At 41.1% G+C, this 16,998-nt stretch overlaps 1 protein-coding gene across 2 annotated transcripts; it reads left to right on the top strand.

The window, feature by feature from the left end:
* The first annotated feature begins 2,376 nt into the window (after positions 1-2,376).
* Positions 2,377-13,581, top strand: LOC125141225 (E3 ubiquitin/ISG15 ligase TRIM25-like). Of its 2 annotated transcripts, XM_047813961.1 has the most exons (12): positions 2,377-3,475; positions 4,309-4,404; positions 5,941-6,174; positions 6,669-6,825; positions 6,991-7,035; positions 7,833-7,907; positions 8,032-8,151; positions 8,200-8,229; positions 9,040-9,123; positions 12,588-12,650; positions 12,816-12,952; positions 13,058-13,581. In XM_047813961.1, the coding sequence occupies exons 1-12, from the start codon at positions 2,846-2,848 to the stop codon at positions 13,451-13,453; spliced, it is 2,067 nt and encodes a 688-aa protein (XP_047669917.1). In that variant the 5' UTR covers positions 2,377-2,845; the 3' UTR covers positions 13,454-13,581. The 2 variants fall into 2 exon arrangements, with proteins under 2 accessions (XP_047669917.1, XP_047669916.1); XM_047813960.1 differs by having other exon boundaries at positions 8,032-8,229.
* The last annotated feature ends 3,417 nt before the right edge of the window (positions 13,582-16,998 follow it).

A 16,998-nucleotide genomic window follows, 5' to 3' on the forward strand; every position in this document is an offset into this window, starting at 1 on the left:
CATTTTTCTCATTTCATTATTATTATCTTTGACAATATTCTCAGGGCTGTCGTATCACACACTGAGAGTGACAGTCCGTCATGTCGGTCTTTTCTCCCGCGCTCCCGACACACATCGTATTTCTCACGCAGAAAAACTTTTTGACTATTTATCATATTTAATAAGCCGCAGCGCCCAAAACGTATCAGTCCGCACCGCTGTCTCTATGGAAACGGGCAGGAACCAAGTGCATCACCTGGAGTTCTTAGTCGAGCCTGACACTTATCAGCCAATCAAAACAAGAGGCTACACAATAGCCAATCAGATAATAGCATTATTGTATCTGGGTGAGATTTAACGCAACAACCAATGGAAAAAAAAACATATTAAAATATGTCCTCGGTTGTATGTTGTTATAATGCTGTGCATTTCTGTGCTATGTAGATGAGTGGGTCACAAGGAGGCACTAAAAATATAAGTTAATTAAGTAAAAGCATTTGCGTTAATTGGTTTGTCCTAAATGTGTTACGGTTGCCCTTTTTTTAAATACTGTTGAACTGTCTGGCCGTGAGACTGATGTGCAGACGGTAAGAAAAATAAATATGCCTAGAAAGGCTAAAGGTAACCTGTCTCTGTCATCCATTTGTCATCCGAATGCAACGCTAGCCGCAGCAGTGGTATAGCACAACTCAACAGTCGGTTTGAACAAAACCTCAACACGAAACAGTTTGTCTCTGGACGGGACATTGTCCTCAATCATGTCCCTAAAAATGTCTGTGCTTGTGCTGAACTGTTTTAAATGGGAGCAACATTACACATGATAAAGGGGTCCAAAAAGGTAACAAACACTTACAATAAACACCACCAGTCATAATATCTCTCTCTCTCTCTCTCTCACTTACTCACTCTCTCACACTCTCACACACACACACACACACACACACACTCACACTCTCTCACACACACACACACATTAATAAATGGAAATTAAACAAATGCTTAGTATTTGGAGATGTCACGCTTGCCTGTCTTCAAAACTTGAGAGCCCTGTATTTTTAGTGCCGCTGTTTGTAGTTTTTTCGCCGGAACAGATTCATGCCTTTTGTTTGTTTGCTTCTTTCTATTCTTTCTTTCTATTCTTTATAATTGTCTACTGCTCTAAATTCCTTTTTTTTTACTAAATATATCGGATGTAGATTAAAGAATAAAGTCTTGAAAGATCGAATATTCAGACAGATGAACATACAGCTCGTCAGCGCCCCGTGTTTACCGTAACGCCGCGTGTATACGCTCACACATCCTCCCAAACCACCCGAACCTACTGAGATCCGCGCATCCATGTCCTCACATCAGCACAGATTTGCGGTATTATTAATAACGTATTATTAATTACAAATGAAGAATATTGAATGTTTTAATTTGTTTAGATTGTTCACGAATTATGTCGTATTTCATGTGCGCTTTCGTGCGCGTGTTTACGGTAATTTTGGTACCCATTTACTTATTAAAGAAACGAAACTACAGAACACCTTCTTCATTTAACTCGACACTCTGTAAGTAAACCTTATAATTCACTTGTTTAATACATTAGATGAATAAACCTCAGAGTGAAAAGGTTAGTTTGAGCGGAAACTTGCCTCAGGGCCTCAGACTGCTTTCTGTTTGTCACAAGAATTATAACTTTTATTTTCTCCAATTATTTGTTGTCTAGGAGTTTGTGATTGGAACACGTATCGATCATTGGACAACACACCTGTCATTGGAATGTGTGTGTAAAAGTGTACAAAATGTATTGTCCTTACTGTGGATTACTGGGGATTCATTCTGTTTATTTTCTTATATTTAAGCGGAGAACTTTACACATTACACATAAGATTCCATACCTGTATATCTTGAATGACAGGTGTTTTGTCCGATGATCGGTAAGTTTCTATTCACAAACGATACCTACCGTTTCCTGGTTGTCTGACTTGTTGTTGTGTTTTCGGATTTGTTGTTTTGTTTTGCATTCGTAAATGAGTTTTCGGATTTGTTAATGTGTATTCGGATTTGTTAATTTGTTTTTACATTTGTTAATATGTATTCGGATTTGTTAATGTGTTTTGCACTTCTCGGCCACCGTACTAGGAGACTTTTAGCTCTGTTTTCATTTATTGTGTGTGGTGTTGTGAATCTGAGCAGATTAATGTCGAGTGTGTGAGATTTAGTCAGTAATGACAGATAAGGAAGAGGAATAGATTAAGGGAAGAGGGACGAGAAGAGGAAGAGGAAAAGGGAAGAGAAGAGGAGGAGATGAGGAAGAGGTAGAAATAAGGAAGTGGTAGAGTTAGAGGAAGAGATAAGAGAGCTAGATAAGAAGGGAAGATGAAGAGGAAGAGATAAAGAGAAGAGGAAGAGGTAGAGATAAGGAAGAGGGAGGAGAAGAGGGAGAGATGAATAAGAGAAGAGGAGCTGTGAAGTAGAGATGAGTATTTTGTCAGATTTTTGTTTTATATCTTAAACCCATTTGGTCTACAGCTTTTCTGGGCCTCACTGTAACAGGGCACAATGTTTAATAGTAATGATGAAACTTTACTCGTGTTTCTATTGATAAAAAGTTAAAACAAACAAACAAAAAAGACTTTAAATCCAGGCTAATGTTGGAGGAGCTTTCAGTGTGTGGAAATTCTCCCAGTGATGATTATCTAAGGAATTCGGGCTCAAACACATAAGTTTCTGCAGCAATTCCTGAAAGTCGACAGGATGTTTGTCACTTCAGCTGGAACTCATCAGAGCAGCTTGTGTAGATGTTTACTGTGTGTTTTGTGTGTATTCAGCTTCATTCCTGCTTCTCCTACAGTCTTGAGCATTTCTCACGTTGTACTTCATGGCTGAAGTGACCGACGCCGTGGCTCTGCTGAGCCTCGAGGAAGATCTGACATGCAGCATCTGCTTGGGTCCTTTCAACGAGCCGGTGAGTCTGAACTGTGGCCACAACTTCTGCCAAATGTGTCTCCAGGAGACTTGGAGCAGTAAGAGTTCTTACTTCTGCCCTCACTGCCGCACACATTACCACACCAAGCCAGACCTGAAGAAGAACACGGTGCTCAGCGCGGTGGTGGAAACCTTCAGGGCCAAAGCTGGAAGTGGCATGGGGTCAGACGAAGGGACAGACGGCGTCTTCGGTGCCGCCGGCGCGATGCGCTTATCACGTCCCGAGCCCAAACCCCTCATGTGTGACATATGCAAAAAGGTCAAGGCAGTAAAAACATGTCTGACTTGCATCACGTCGTTCTGCTCAGAGCACGTGCGCCCTCACACTGAGAACCCTCGATTCCGCACGCACGAGCTGTGCGAGCCGCCCTCCGACCTCGCGGAACGCCTGTGTCCAGAGCACGGGAATCTGATGGAATTCTTCTGTGCGCGGCACAAGAGGAGCATCTGTAGCAGCTGTTTGCAGCAGAGTCATAAGGAGTGCGGGTTCTCCACCCCCAGCGAACAGCGCACGAAGATCGAGGTGACGAGTCAAAATTACTTTAATTAAATTAATTAATAAATAAATCTTAAAACTCCACCCTGATTTATTGATGTGTATAAATTACAGGAGTCAATTTCTAATAAAATTCAGACCTTTTTTTTCCATTACCCACAATGCCGTTCGACATCCTGCTGCTAAAGAGAGAGATGCAGCGGGACTTTAGTGCTTTAGCAGTTCCTCGTCTTATAGCTGAAGCAGGGTTCAGATCCTCTTGTCCTGCTGCACAACAGGACCCGAAGCTGTCTCAGAGAGGAAAAGCCTCGAGCCTTCCTTACACTTAGTTTTTATAGATTATCTTTTTAAACCAGAGATTTAGGAAAAGGAAAAACTCATTAGAAGGTAACAAAAACATTCATAGGCTGTTTACTTCTGTTTTTCTCAGCTAGTCACACTATATCTTGACTTTATCTTTCTTTGTTCCTGGATCAGTTGACCTCGGTGAGCTGCTCCGTCTGTTCTGATAATGAAACAGGTTTCCATTACACTCTACATGCTGCTTAATCACCTGAAACTTTCCTGCTGACGCTACTATCGTCACGCTCCGTTCCGTCCCGGGACTCCGGCGTCCTCATTACTTTCACTCTGGAGTTCTTGTTCATGTTACTCTGAGTCCAGCAGTGAAACCCGACTCTCTGTTAAAGTGATCTATCGGTTGTGACATCAGAGCGACACGTGGCCGCTCGCTTACACGCTCAGGATCACTAAACACATCTCACATAGTACTTCAGGAGAAACAGACGTGATGAGATACAGGGTGGAGTTTTGTAAATGTTGTCGTGGTGTGAATTTTGTTTATCTGTTGGTTTGTTCAGACGGATCTGAGGGACAAGCTGAACTTTCTGGATGGGAAAACGGAAAAGAACCAGACAGCCATAACACAGATGAGGGAGCAGCAAAACAAGCTCAAGGTGTGTGTGTGTGTGTGTGTGTGTGTGTGTGTGTGTGTGTGTGTGTGTGTGTGTGTGTGTGTGTGTGTGTGTGTTTTTAATTTTGTAATCTTAAGATGTCTTCATGTTTACTCACTCTTACATCAGGGATATTATCACTGGGTGTTTCCTGACTGAAGGCAAATCTAACACATCTAATGCCTCGTAGGGTGTGTACGTGTGTGTGTGTGTACGTGTGTGTGTGTGTACGTGTGTGTGTGTGTGTGTGTGTTAGATAGAGAGAAACTTTGTATTCTTAAGATGTCTTCATGTTGACTCACTCTTATATCAGGGATATTATTAGTGGGTGTTCTCTGACTGAAGGCAAATTTAATGCCTTCTAGGGTGTGTACATGTGTGTAAGTGTGTGTATATATGTGTGTGTGTGTACGTGTGTGTGTGTGTACGTGTGTGGAAAAGCTGTTGTGATGAATCAATCAGGACGAAACCGACCTCTAATCAGATCCTTTACTAATTCTTTTCCCTCCACAAAAGATAGAGCATTAACAGCTTAGCAACAGTAACTAAGGACAAATTTTACTTATGATACTTTACAAAACTTTATAATCCTTTACAAACCTTTTTTATTGTTGTAGACAACCACAGTGCTGTTAAGGAGGCTTTAAGCTCCGCCCACTTTACCTTTAACTCATATAGCCCTGAAGAGATTTCCTGTGTATTTATATTTATATAAGTGAAATAAATCTTTAATTCTGACAATAAAAACATTTATTTCATCGATACAGAAAGGTTCAGATGCACGATTATTTATAATTATAGTATTTTCCGCACTATAAGGCGCACCTAAAAGCCTCCGGTAGGTACAGTATAACTACCTGTATGTTGCAAAACAACATTTGTTTCTTCCTAACCATTTTCCGCTCCACACTCCAGTCCAGTAGGGGGCGGTAAATGCACCTTAAGTTGGTTTGCCATCCGCCAATAAAAATCAGATGCTTACGAGGCACAATACAAACTACAGGCTATCAGTTACACTGTTGTAAATGGGAATAGAGCTGCGAAAGAATTCAACATCAATGTATCTATGGGTCAGAAATGGAGGAAGCAAGAAAATGTACTGCGGCAAGTTAAGAAGACACAGTAGATGAGGACTTTGATGGATTTGAGAAGATTGATTAAAAAATAATGTGTGTGTGTTAAATAGTAGAATAAAGTTCAACTAAACTCACTGTTTTGCTTCGGTTACCTTTTTTGTAGACCGAATGTTTTAGCATGCGCCTTACAACACGGAGCGCCTTATAATACGGTGCGCCTTATAATACGGTGCGCCTTATGTATGGGTTAAGTACAGAAATAGACCCGTAATTGCGCCTTATAATCCGGTGCGCCTTATAGTGCGGAAAATACTGTATTCATGATATTATTTCCTCCACTGAGGGGGCGGAGCTTAGTGTTATATAAAGGTGATACATTTCTGGTTGATAATAAATAAAGGTGTGCGTTCAGCCACTCGTGAGTGTTTCCCCGTAGCTGACCCGATCCGGCGTTCCTCTGCAGGACATGTTGGCGGTGCGTAAGCGCGCTCTGGAGGCCGAGTATCAGCAGATCCGGGACATGCTGCAGAGGGACGAGCGAGAGGCCATGGACGCTCTGGATAAAGAAATGGAGAGCGGCAACACCAAGCTCAACACCCTGATCAAGAAATTTAACCAGAACATTGAGCAGATGAGCTCCACCAGAGATGAGATCACCAACCTGTTGGCCAGATCTCACTCTCTGGACTTCTTACAGGTAAGAACCTGGGCACGCTGACCAGAGGAATTCTGTGAAGATCTGACCTGCTCAAAGACAAGTGGCTTTAAAATGTGGCTGTAATTACAGTCATAATGAGCAGGTGATTTAAGTCAGTTAACTTTAGTCAAGATTAACTATCATAGTTATCCTGATCATCATCACTTAACATAATGCAGTAGCTAGAGCAGCTCATATACGAATCATGAACCACTACATAACACCAGTTAAATGATGAGTTTATGAAGAATTATGAAGGTGCAATTATTGATTGGATAATTATTAAATAATGGTAATTAACAGGTAACTTTGACCAGGTGGATAATTATGATCATTATTTCTTATCTATAAGTAGTTAATTGTACATATGTGCTTTATATCTGTAAATAGATCTGTAAATGTTAGAGGGACATCAGAGCCTTGTTCCTGTCTGAATAACTGGATTATGAGAAAATGACAACATTTTGTAAATCTGATGCTCCTCTGTGCTGTAGGCATCTGTGGAATTGCCCTTTGTGGTGAAGTTTGAACCTTACTGCCCTCGGATCCACCTGGATTCTCAGCGCGTCATCGCGTACCGATCTAACATTGTGTACCTGAAGGAGCATATTAAGGAAATCCTGGAGAACGGGATATTCCTTCACAAACCAGGTGTGTATCTTTGTCCATGTCCCCGTGTCCTCGTCCTGTTCTGTAATTGAATGTAAACGCTTATACGGAGCTCTGATGTTGAAATACTTTACAGTTCCGGGAAAGCCGGGCTCTGGTGAAAGTGAGACAAGTCAAAGGGAACAAAGTGTGTGTTTTGTATTTTAGGTGGCGGCGGAGCTTCAGGTAATCCTCCAAACCCGAGGGAACCTGGTGAGTGTCTCAATGAATAATAATCAACAGTCATTATTAACATAGCTGCATAACAGCGATCCACGGGGTCCAAGCACTCGTGGCTAACAGCACCCCCCAGTGGTCAGTTCTGTCTAATTTAAACGGATCACTTAAGTATAAATAACACACATAAGCATAATACAGAAGTTTAGCAACATTAGCTTAACACTGAAAGCTAACTGGCTGGCCGTGTTTTCTGTAAACTACAGCAGGTTTTTCCTGGGTCACAGCAAAGAGTACCCTAGTACCCGCATGATCCGCAAGCCCAATATTGACAATAAATGTTAAATTTAAAATAAATTCAAAGAAACAGTTTGTGATTTTTTTTCTTATCCTGTTTATTCATGAACAAAACTCACAGTCAGGCTAGATAGTAAAAGAAAGCGATTATGACTTATTTTACATCTCATTCAAATCTGTTAATCAATAATGTTTTTTGATCAGTAATAAGTTTTAGACTCCACTGAGTGATTTGCAGCACTGAAAATGTTAGTGGGCGGGGCTAAATTCATGAAGGGTAAATCAGGGGAGAAGCGGTTTAGTCAGAAAGCATTGAAAGTTTCGAGGCGCTGTTTAATATTGTCTGTTATTGTTTACTGAAATAAACTCCCTGTCTGAGGGTCGAACACCACTGCAGCTTCTATAAGATGGTTTGAAAAATGGTCACCACATAAACTCACCTGCAGAACGTTTACTTCTGATTTCTTTTTCATTTACGTTACTTTCAGCAGCATGCAGGTAAAACACCACATCTATGATCAATATATTGTCTTTAGGTCCTGCCCCACGTGAAGACTTTGGATCACAGCCCAAAGGTGGTCCTGGAGGATCAAGGAGGAGACCACAACCGAGTAAGACACTGAGGACGTTCCTACTCGTTCACACTCACTGCTTTAAAAGATCTTACACTCTTAAATCGTCCTTAATAACGATGCACTGTGAAACATTCTGCAGTTTAATATCTGTGTTTTAAAGGAGACAAAAAGGAGAACCAAGATCACAACGAGCGCAAAGATCCCAGAGATCACGAGCGCAAAGATCCCAGAGATCACGAGCGCAAAGATCCCAGAGATCACGAGCGCAAAGATCCCAGAGATCACGACCGCAAAGATCCCAGAGATCACGAGCGAAAAGATCACAGAGATCACGACCGCAAAGATCCCAAAGCAGAAAGTAAGTTCAAGCAGAATAAAAAAAAAAACAAGGTTCACGATTTAAAAAGCAGAGACGTGTAAATGTAGTCGACCTTGTTTGTTCCACAGATTCAGAGACTTTATAGTTTAAAAGCTTTGTTCTGTCCTTCAACACAATTAAAAATTGCAATAGATTAAAACCCTGGATTATAAAATACAGAAAGCTTTATCATCAAAATGTGTACTTAGAATCATAGTAATAGACGAGGATGGATGGATGGACGGAGAAAGAAATAAAGAATGGATGGATGAGGGTTCCAGTATTGTGTAGTAATGCGTCTGGACCCTGATGACTTGATCACGTTAAAGCAGGGAGAAAATGAAAGAAGGAAAAAAGCAGAACTAAAAGAATAGAGTAGTGGAAAGGAAGAATAACTAGGAAGAAGGCGGTTGTTCTTTCAGCAGATCATCTGGTCCACATGTTTAACTTGGCACAGGTCTTGCTCCAGATGCCCTTCCTGAAACTACCCTCCCATTTTTATCTGCGCTTGGGCTCGGCACTGTGAGTTAACCACTCGAACCCCATGAGGGCACGAGAGCCTGCAGCTGGACCACCAGGACGAGAAGAACAGAAGAAAGAAAGTGCACTGATTGGTTGATTGGGTGATTGATTAGTGCAGTGATTGATTTGATTGGTTGGTTCAGTGATTGATGGGTTGGATGACTGATCGATTGTGATTGGGTGGTTGGTTGATTGATTAGTTCAGTAGTTGATTGATTGATTGATTGATTGATTGATTGATTGATTGAGAGCTCATAAAAGTGTTTGTGTTTGTTTTTTTCTACTCAGAAAGTGGACGAGGTCCTAGCGAAGGAATGGATTTCAGGAGCATGGACAGCCCGCTTATTATGAATATCAGACCTCCTGTTCCTGGTAAGAAAAAGAATGATCATGTTCTGTGCAGCTCACTGATCAGATCACAGACAAACGGAGCAGTGAGGAAACTAAACACTGCAACACTGGAAAAAAAAAGAACACAAACAAGTACCTAAGTAGATAACAACAGCTCCAGATGACTGTCTCCAAGAGCAAAAACCCTAGTGCACTACATCAACTTAGTGCACCACATTGTCCTAGTGCACTACATCATCTTAGTCCACTTCATTGTCCTAGTGCACTACATCATCTTAGTGCACCACATTGTCCTAGTGCACTATGTCATCTTAGTGCACTACGTCATCTTAGTGCACCACATTGTCCTAGTGCACTACATCATCTTAGTCCACTTCATTGTCCTAGTGCACTACATCATCTTAGTGCACCACATTGTCCTAATGCACTACATCATCTTAGTCCACTTCATTGTCCTAGTGCACTACATCATCTTAGTGCACCACATTGTCCTAATGCACTACGTCATCTTAGTGCACCACATTGTCCTAGTGCACTACGTCATCTTAGTGCACCACTTTGTCCTAGTGCACTACATCATCTTAGTGCACCGCTTTGTCCTAGTGCACTACGTCATCTTAGTACACCACATTGTCCTAGTGCACTACATCATCTTAGTGCACCACATTGTCCTAGTGCACTACATCATCTTAGTTTACTTCATTGTCCTAGTGCACTACATCATCTAAGTGCACTACATCATCTTAGTGCACCACATTGTCCTAGTGCACTACATCATCTTAGTCCACTTCATTGTCCTAGTGCACTACATCATCTTAGTGTACCACATTGTCCTAGTGCATTACATCATCTTAGTGCACCACATTGTCCTAGTGCACTACATCATCTAAGTCCACTTCATTATCCTAGTGCACTACATCATCTTAGTGCACTACATCATCTTAGTCCACTTCATTGTCCTAGTGCACTACATCATCTTAGTGCACCACATTGTCCTAGTGCACTACATCATCTTAGTCCACTTCATTGTCCTAGTGCACTACATCATCTTAGTGCACCACATTGTCCTAATGCACTACATCATCTTAGTGCACCACATTGTCCTAATGCACTACATCATCTTAGTGCACCACATTGTCCTAATGCACTACGTCATCTTAGTGCACCACATTGTCCTAATGCACTACGTCATCTTAGTGCACCACTTTGTCCTAGTGCACTACGTCATCTTAGTGCACCACATTGTCCTAGTGCACTACGTCATCCTAGTGCACCACTTTGTCCTAATGCACTACGTCATCTTAGTACACCACATTGTCCTAGTGCACTACGTCAGAGTGCACCACATTGTCCTAGTGCACTACATCATCTTAGTGCACCACATTGTCCTAGTGCACTACGTCATCTTAGTGCACCACTTTGTCCTAGTGCACTACGTCATCTTAGTGCACCACATTGTCCTAGTGCACTACGTCAGAGTGCACCACATTGTCCTAGTGCACTACGTCATCTTAGTGCATAACATTGTCCTAATGTACTACGTCATCTTAGTCCACTTCATTGTCCTAGTGCACTACATCACCTTAGTCCACTTCATTGTCCTAATGCACTACATCACCTTAGTCCACTTCATTGTCCTAGTGCACTACATCATCTTAGTGCACTACGTCATCTTAGTGCACCACATTGTCCTAGTGCACTACATCATCTTAGTCCACTTCATTGTCCTAGTGCACTACATCATCTTAGTGTACCACATTGTCCTAGTGCATTACATCATCTTAGTGCACCACATTGTCCTAGTGCACTACATCATCTTAGTCCACTTCATTGTCCTAGTGCACTACATCATCTTAGTGCACTACATCATCTTAGTCCACTTCATTGTCCTAGTGCACTACATCATCTTAGTGCACCACATTGTCCTAGTGCACTACATCATCTTAGTCCACTTCATTGTCCTAGTGCACTACATCATCTTAGTGCACCACATTGTCCTAATGCACTACATCATCTTAGTGCACCACATTGTCCTAATGCACTACATCATCTTAGTGCACCACATTGTCCTAATGCACTACGTCATCTTAGTGCACCACTTTGTCCTAGTGCACTACGTCATCTTAGTGCACCACATTGTCCTAGTGCACTACGTCATCCTAGTGCACCACTTTGTCCTAATGCACTACGTCATCTTAGTACACCACATTGTCCTAGTGCACTACGTCAGAGTGCACCACATTGTCCTAGTGCACTACATCATCTTAGTGCACCACATTGTCCTAGTGCACTACGTCATCTTAGTGCACCACTTTGTCCTAGTGCACTACGTCATCTTAGTGCACCACATTGTCCTAGTGCACTAAGTCAGAGTGCACCACATTGTCCTAGTGCACTACATCATCTTAGTGCACCACATTGTCCTAGTGCACTACGTCATAGTGCACCACATTGTCCTAGTGCACTACGTCATAGTGCACCACATTGTCCTAGTGCACTACGTCATCTCAGTCACCTCATTGTTCTAGTGCACTACGTCATCGTAGTGCACCACATTGTACTATTGCACTACGTCATCTTAGTCCACTTCATTGTCCTAGTGCACTACATCATCTTAGACCACTTCATTGTCCTAGTGCACTACATCATCTTAGTCCACTTCATTGTCCTAGTGCACTACGTCATAGTGCACCACATTGTCCTAGTGCACTACGTCATCTTAGTGCACCACATTGTCCTAGTGCACTACGTTATCTTAGTGCACCACATTGTCCTAGTGCACTACGTCATCTTAGTGCACCACATCATCCTAGTGCACCACATTGTCCTAGTGCACTGCATCATCTTAGTGCACCACAATGTCCTACTGCACTACGTCATCTTAGTGCACCACATTGTCCTAGTGCACTACATCATCTTAGTGCACCACAATGTCCTATTGCACTACATCATCTTAGTGCACCACATTGTCATAGTGCACTACATCATCTTAGTGCACCACATTGTCCTAGTGCACTATGTCATCTTAGTGCACCACATTGTCCTAGTGCACTATGTCATCTTGGTGCACCACAATGTCCTAGTGCACTACACCATCTTAGTGCACCTCATTGTCCTAATGCACTACGTCATCTTAGTGCACCACATTGTCCTAGTGCACTACGTCATAGTGTACCACATTGTCCTAGTGCACTAGTATATTAACACTCCTTGGTTTGAGACATAACCCATGTTATGGTTCTGAATTGATGTTAAAGTTTCACTAAATTTAACTAGAACTTTCTAAAAAAAAAAAAAAAACCAATAAAAATCGTCTGCAAAAAATCTTTTTATTGTTTATATAAGCGGTAGAAAGTGAGTGAGTGAGTCATGTCATTTTGTCTTTTAAATAAGTAATTGTGTGCACATCCCACCTTCTGACAGGTGCAGGACAAAAGAAACTGCTAAAGTAAAAAAAATGTTTGTTATTTTGTCTTTCTCACCAGTTCCAGTGGATACGAGTCCACCATCAACCATCAGCCCTGCTATAAGGAGTGAACTGCTGAAGTGTGAGTGACAAAAAAACAAAAAAAACAATTCACAGAACGTTTTTTCTGATCAGCTACAGAACTGTGTGTGTGTGTATGTGTACACGTGTGTGTGTGTGTGTGTGTGTGTGTGTGTATATGTGTACGTGCGTGTGTGTACATACGTACGTGTGTGTGTAAATCTAGATGCCACCATGCTCACCTTTGACTTCAGCACGGCACATAATCAAGTGGCTCTCTCTGAGAACAACACCAAGGCGTCCGTATCAGACGATCCGTCTCCGTACCCAGACATCCCATCTCGCTTCACTACGTTTTGGCAGGTCTGAAACCATGACATCACAACAACAGTTAGCAACGATTATGTTATTAGACAAAACGTTCTGTAATACGCCTCATGTACATCACTTCCTGTTTGATTCTCACAGGTGCTCTGTAATCAGAGCTTTTCTCACGGCCGTCATTACTGGGAGGTTGAAATGAGCAGCAATAACTTCTGCGGTTTGGGTCTGGCGTACGGCTCCATCGATCGGAAAGGTCCTTCCAGCCGTCTGGGCCGGAACACGCAGTCCTGGTGTATCGAGTGGTTTAACATCAAGCTTTCGGCGTGGCACAACAGCAGCGAGACCGTGCTGACCAACCCGAACCCGAGCCGCGTGGGTGTCCTGCTCGACTGTGATAACTGCACCGCCACCTTCTATAATGTGCAGGACCGCGCCTACCCCATCCACACCTTCGTCTTTCCTTTCTCCCAGCCCGTGTACCCGGCCTTCTCGATCTTCTCCTTCGGCTCATCTCTTACACTTTGCAAACTCAATAATTAACACTGCATTATAACTGTGTAGTGTTAGTGAGCAAAGTATGGTGTACAACAGAGATCTGTGTATTCACTCTGATATATAACTCCCTATATATAAATAATAACTCCCTATATATAAATAAAAACTCCCTATATATATAAATAATAACTCCCTATATATAAATAATAACTCCCTATATATAAATAATAACTCCCTATATATAAATAATAACTCCCTATATATAAATAATAACTCCCTATATATAAATAATAACTCCCTATATATCCCTGAGATACAGAAATATTCAGATTTAAACGTTTAAAAAGATTTTATAGGTTCAGTCAATATACTAGTTGTTGAAATCAGTGGTTGTGGTGATTGTACGACGTGATTAACGTTTGGTTGATTCTGATTGTTTAATATCATTATAATACCTAATATCTCGCTACCTGTCGTTCACACTAGCACCGATAAGCTCGTTATCGAGGTCATATAGATATTAAATGAAGGCCAAAGCCCAGAATATATAACTACATGGGACGTGTAATGGTCACTTTCTAGTGTGAACAAAAGGTAAAGCGACTCGGGTTTGCGGTTTTATTTCTAAATGATCGTTAAGTGAGTAATAAACGAGAGGAAGTCGGGTGAAATTAGTAATCCAGGTCTTTTAAAGGTTCGGATGCTAACGGCTGTCCTGTGGGTAAGATCTATAATATAATGCGAGTAATTTAAAGCATTATTAATTCATGTATTGAATTTTTTTGTCTCTTGCCTGTAGATGTTTACTGATGATCAGCTCTGTTTGTCTGAACCCTGAGGGTTGAGTCATTTACTTCACACACAGCTTTTATTGATAGCAGGCAAACCAGGCAAACGGAACAGAAACCCCTCCACCCCCCTGAGAGACATCGCATTTTAAAACAGAGCTCAAATGGGCATGTGCTGAAGTTCAGTTTCACAATAATAACCAGACAGGTAACGATCGCCATGACAACGTTGATATACGATGAACCACTTTGTGCGTCTGGAAAGAGCTTCACAATGAAACTGGAGCTTTTTAAGAAGCTAAGAGTAATTTTCAGTCTGGTGCGGAAGTGCGAAATATTGTGATGTATCTGATTACGTCAAACGCCCGAGTACGACGGGTCTGTCGTGGACAGACAGAGCTTTAACCCATGTTATGGCTGTTTCGTCATGTTGCGGTGTAGCTCATGATTGAGAGACATTAAGATTGAAAGACATTAAGATTGAAAGCTTTGACTGTTTGTGTCTCGAATTATCAGGTTCAGGCTTGTTGGTTCTCCTTTAGGGTAAATTGAGTTTCAAATCTTTCTCCGTTTCTCACGTGTTTGGGTCTCGTGTTCACTGTATATAATTATTACATTTTGTGTCTGTATCGTGATTAAAATGTGCAGTGTTTCATGTCGTGATTATAATATTAACACGATATTTCGCTTCTTCTTGTTCACATTTAAACAAACATTTAACAGATTTACTGTCTGTCCTTCACTCCGTTAACGCAGAACGATGGAATATTTCTGTTCTGATGATTTAACACAAATCTGAAGTTCTCCAGTTAACCAGTTTCTTAAATCAGAAATGTCTCTTCTTTATGTAACTGTGGAAAATCTCCCTTTATTGTTCTGTAATAACGACAATAAACACACGTGCATCCATCAGTGTCTCCTCGTTCTGTATTTATGTTCTTTTGTTCTGTCAGAGCTGTGAGCTTCAGCTTCTACCCAAACTTCAGAGGTGTGTGATGATTAATGCTGGTGAGGCTTCTGATTGGTCAGGAGGTGTTGATTAATTATCTGTAACAGCAGCTCTGCAGTAGTGCAGCTGCACATCACAGCTTTATTTATCATTAACCGTAACAGCAGGAGTGATTGTTGGAACGTCAGTGCTGAGTGACGTCAAAGCCAAGTCTGTAAATCTGTCTGTTAATTATTTTTTATATTTTGTCCTGACAGATTTAACCCTAAACTAGGAAGTGCATTTGTAATGTGTCTGTCTGTGTTTTCCCCTTGTTTCTGTCTGCCGTCTCTCCCTGATGTTAATTGTTTTGCTCCGCCCACTCATTGCTCACCATGGACACTAATCACATTCCATCTCTTCCCCAGGTGTCTTGTCTTTGTCTCTAATCGTCTCTGCTCTGTTATTGGCTCCTGTCCACTATATCTACTCTGTCTGTTCACTTCCCCGGTGTTGGTCGTTGTAGGTGTTTGGTTCCTGTTGTTCTCTGTTCCTGTTCCGTGTCCTGATCTGTTTTGCCTGCCTGTATGTTTGTTTCTTGTTTTTGTCCAGTAAAGTCCTATCTGCATTTGGATCCTCTCTTGCCTTTTGTTTCACCGTGTCACATCGTGACACATTAGTGTCGAACTGTTCTATTTAATCCTTAGAGAACAAATAAAAGTTTTTTTTATTTCAGAACACGAGCTCCTGCGTTAGTGTTTATAATTCTGTCCTGTTGTTTTACACACAAACATAAACTTCGTCAGGACCAGCCACCACTTTCCCTTCCATGGTGTGTAAATATGTTGGAGAGGTTTTTAACTCTTTAGGGAACAAACAGGTGGTAAAACAAGTGGTAGATTCCTGCTGAATACGTCTCTGTCTGGATGAGAAGAGAAACAGACACAGATCTTTTATGATGTTACACATCTGCTGTATGGTGCATGAGGAAGTGAGCTTATTTATTATTATTATAATTATTATTATTATTATTATTACAAATATTTTAATGTTAGTGATCATTGCTGCTGTCGGTTAAAAAATGCTATAAATATGCAAAAGAATTACTACAAGTGAAATGGAAAAGTTCACTAAAGTTTAACATCTTTTTTACTATTTAGACTATAAGTAACTATAGAGTTTACTATTTAATATTTTTATACCTTTTTCTGTTTACTTTGAAGTTATTCAGATTAATATAAAGGATTTGTTAGAGTGCAATAACACCAGGAATGTGTGTGTGTGTGTGTGTGTGTGTGTGTGTGTGTGTGTGTGTGTGTGTGTGTGTGTGTGTGTGTGTGTGTGTGTGTGTGTATATATATGGACTAGGGTTAAGCTTGCCCTAACCTTTATCACAGCACACACTCCTCATGCTGTTGGGTTTGTGCTAACAGATGGTTGTATTTAAAAAGAAAAACTTTCAACAATTTGTCCCAGTCTGTTTTTTCTAAAGCTGATCAAAAACCAGATTAAAATGTTTACACTGTTAATTAACATAATAAATGATGAAACTTAAATGAAACTGGACACATCTGCTGTCTTTAGTGGTATTTAAAAAAAATCACTAATTAATAAAATCAGATTTTTCATTTATATCTAAAACTGAGAACCGAAACATGTCATTTTTCTCATTTCATTATTATTATAGACAAAATATTCTCAGGGCTGTCGTATCACACACTGAGAGTGACAGTCCGTCATGTCGGTCTTTTCTCCCGCTCTCCCGACACACATCGTATTTCTCACGCAGAAAAACTTTTTGACTATTTATCATATTTAATAAGCCGCAGCGCCCAAAACGTATCAGTCCGCACCGCTGTCTCTATGGAAACGGG

The sequence above is a fragment of the Tachysurus fulvidraco genome, chromosome 5, assembly GCF_022655615.1.
Source record: "Tachysurus fulvidraco isolate hzauxx_2018 chromosome 5, HZAU_PFXX_2.0, whole genome shotgun sequence".
NCBI classification, from domain to species: Eukaryota; Metazoa; Chordata; class Actinopteri; order Siluriformes; family Bagridae; genus Tachysurus; species Tachysurus fulvidraco.

Bases quoted from the DNA above. Each gene is read 5' to 3' on its own strand.
- LOC125141225 (XM_047813960.1), top strand. From the start codon at position 2,846: ATGGCTGAAGTGACCGACGCCGTGGCTCTGCTGAGCCTCGAGGAAGAT. The intron at 6,826-6,990 runs GTGTGTATCTTT...TTTGTATTTTAG, and splicing joins GATATTCCTTCACAAACCAG to GTGGCGGCGGAGCTTCAGGT. The intron at 9,124-12,587 runs GTAAGAAAAAGA...CTTTCTCACCAG, and splicing joins TATCAGACCTCCTGTTCCTG to TTCCAGTGGATACGAGTCCA.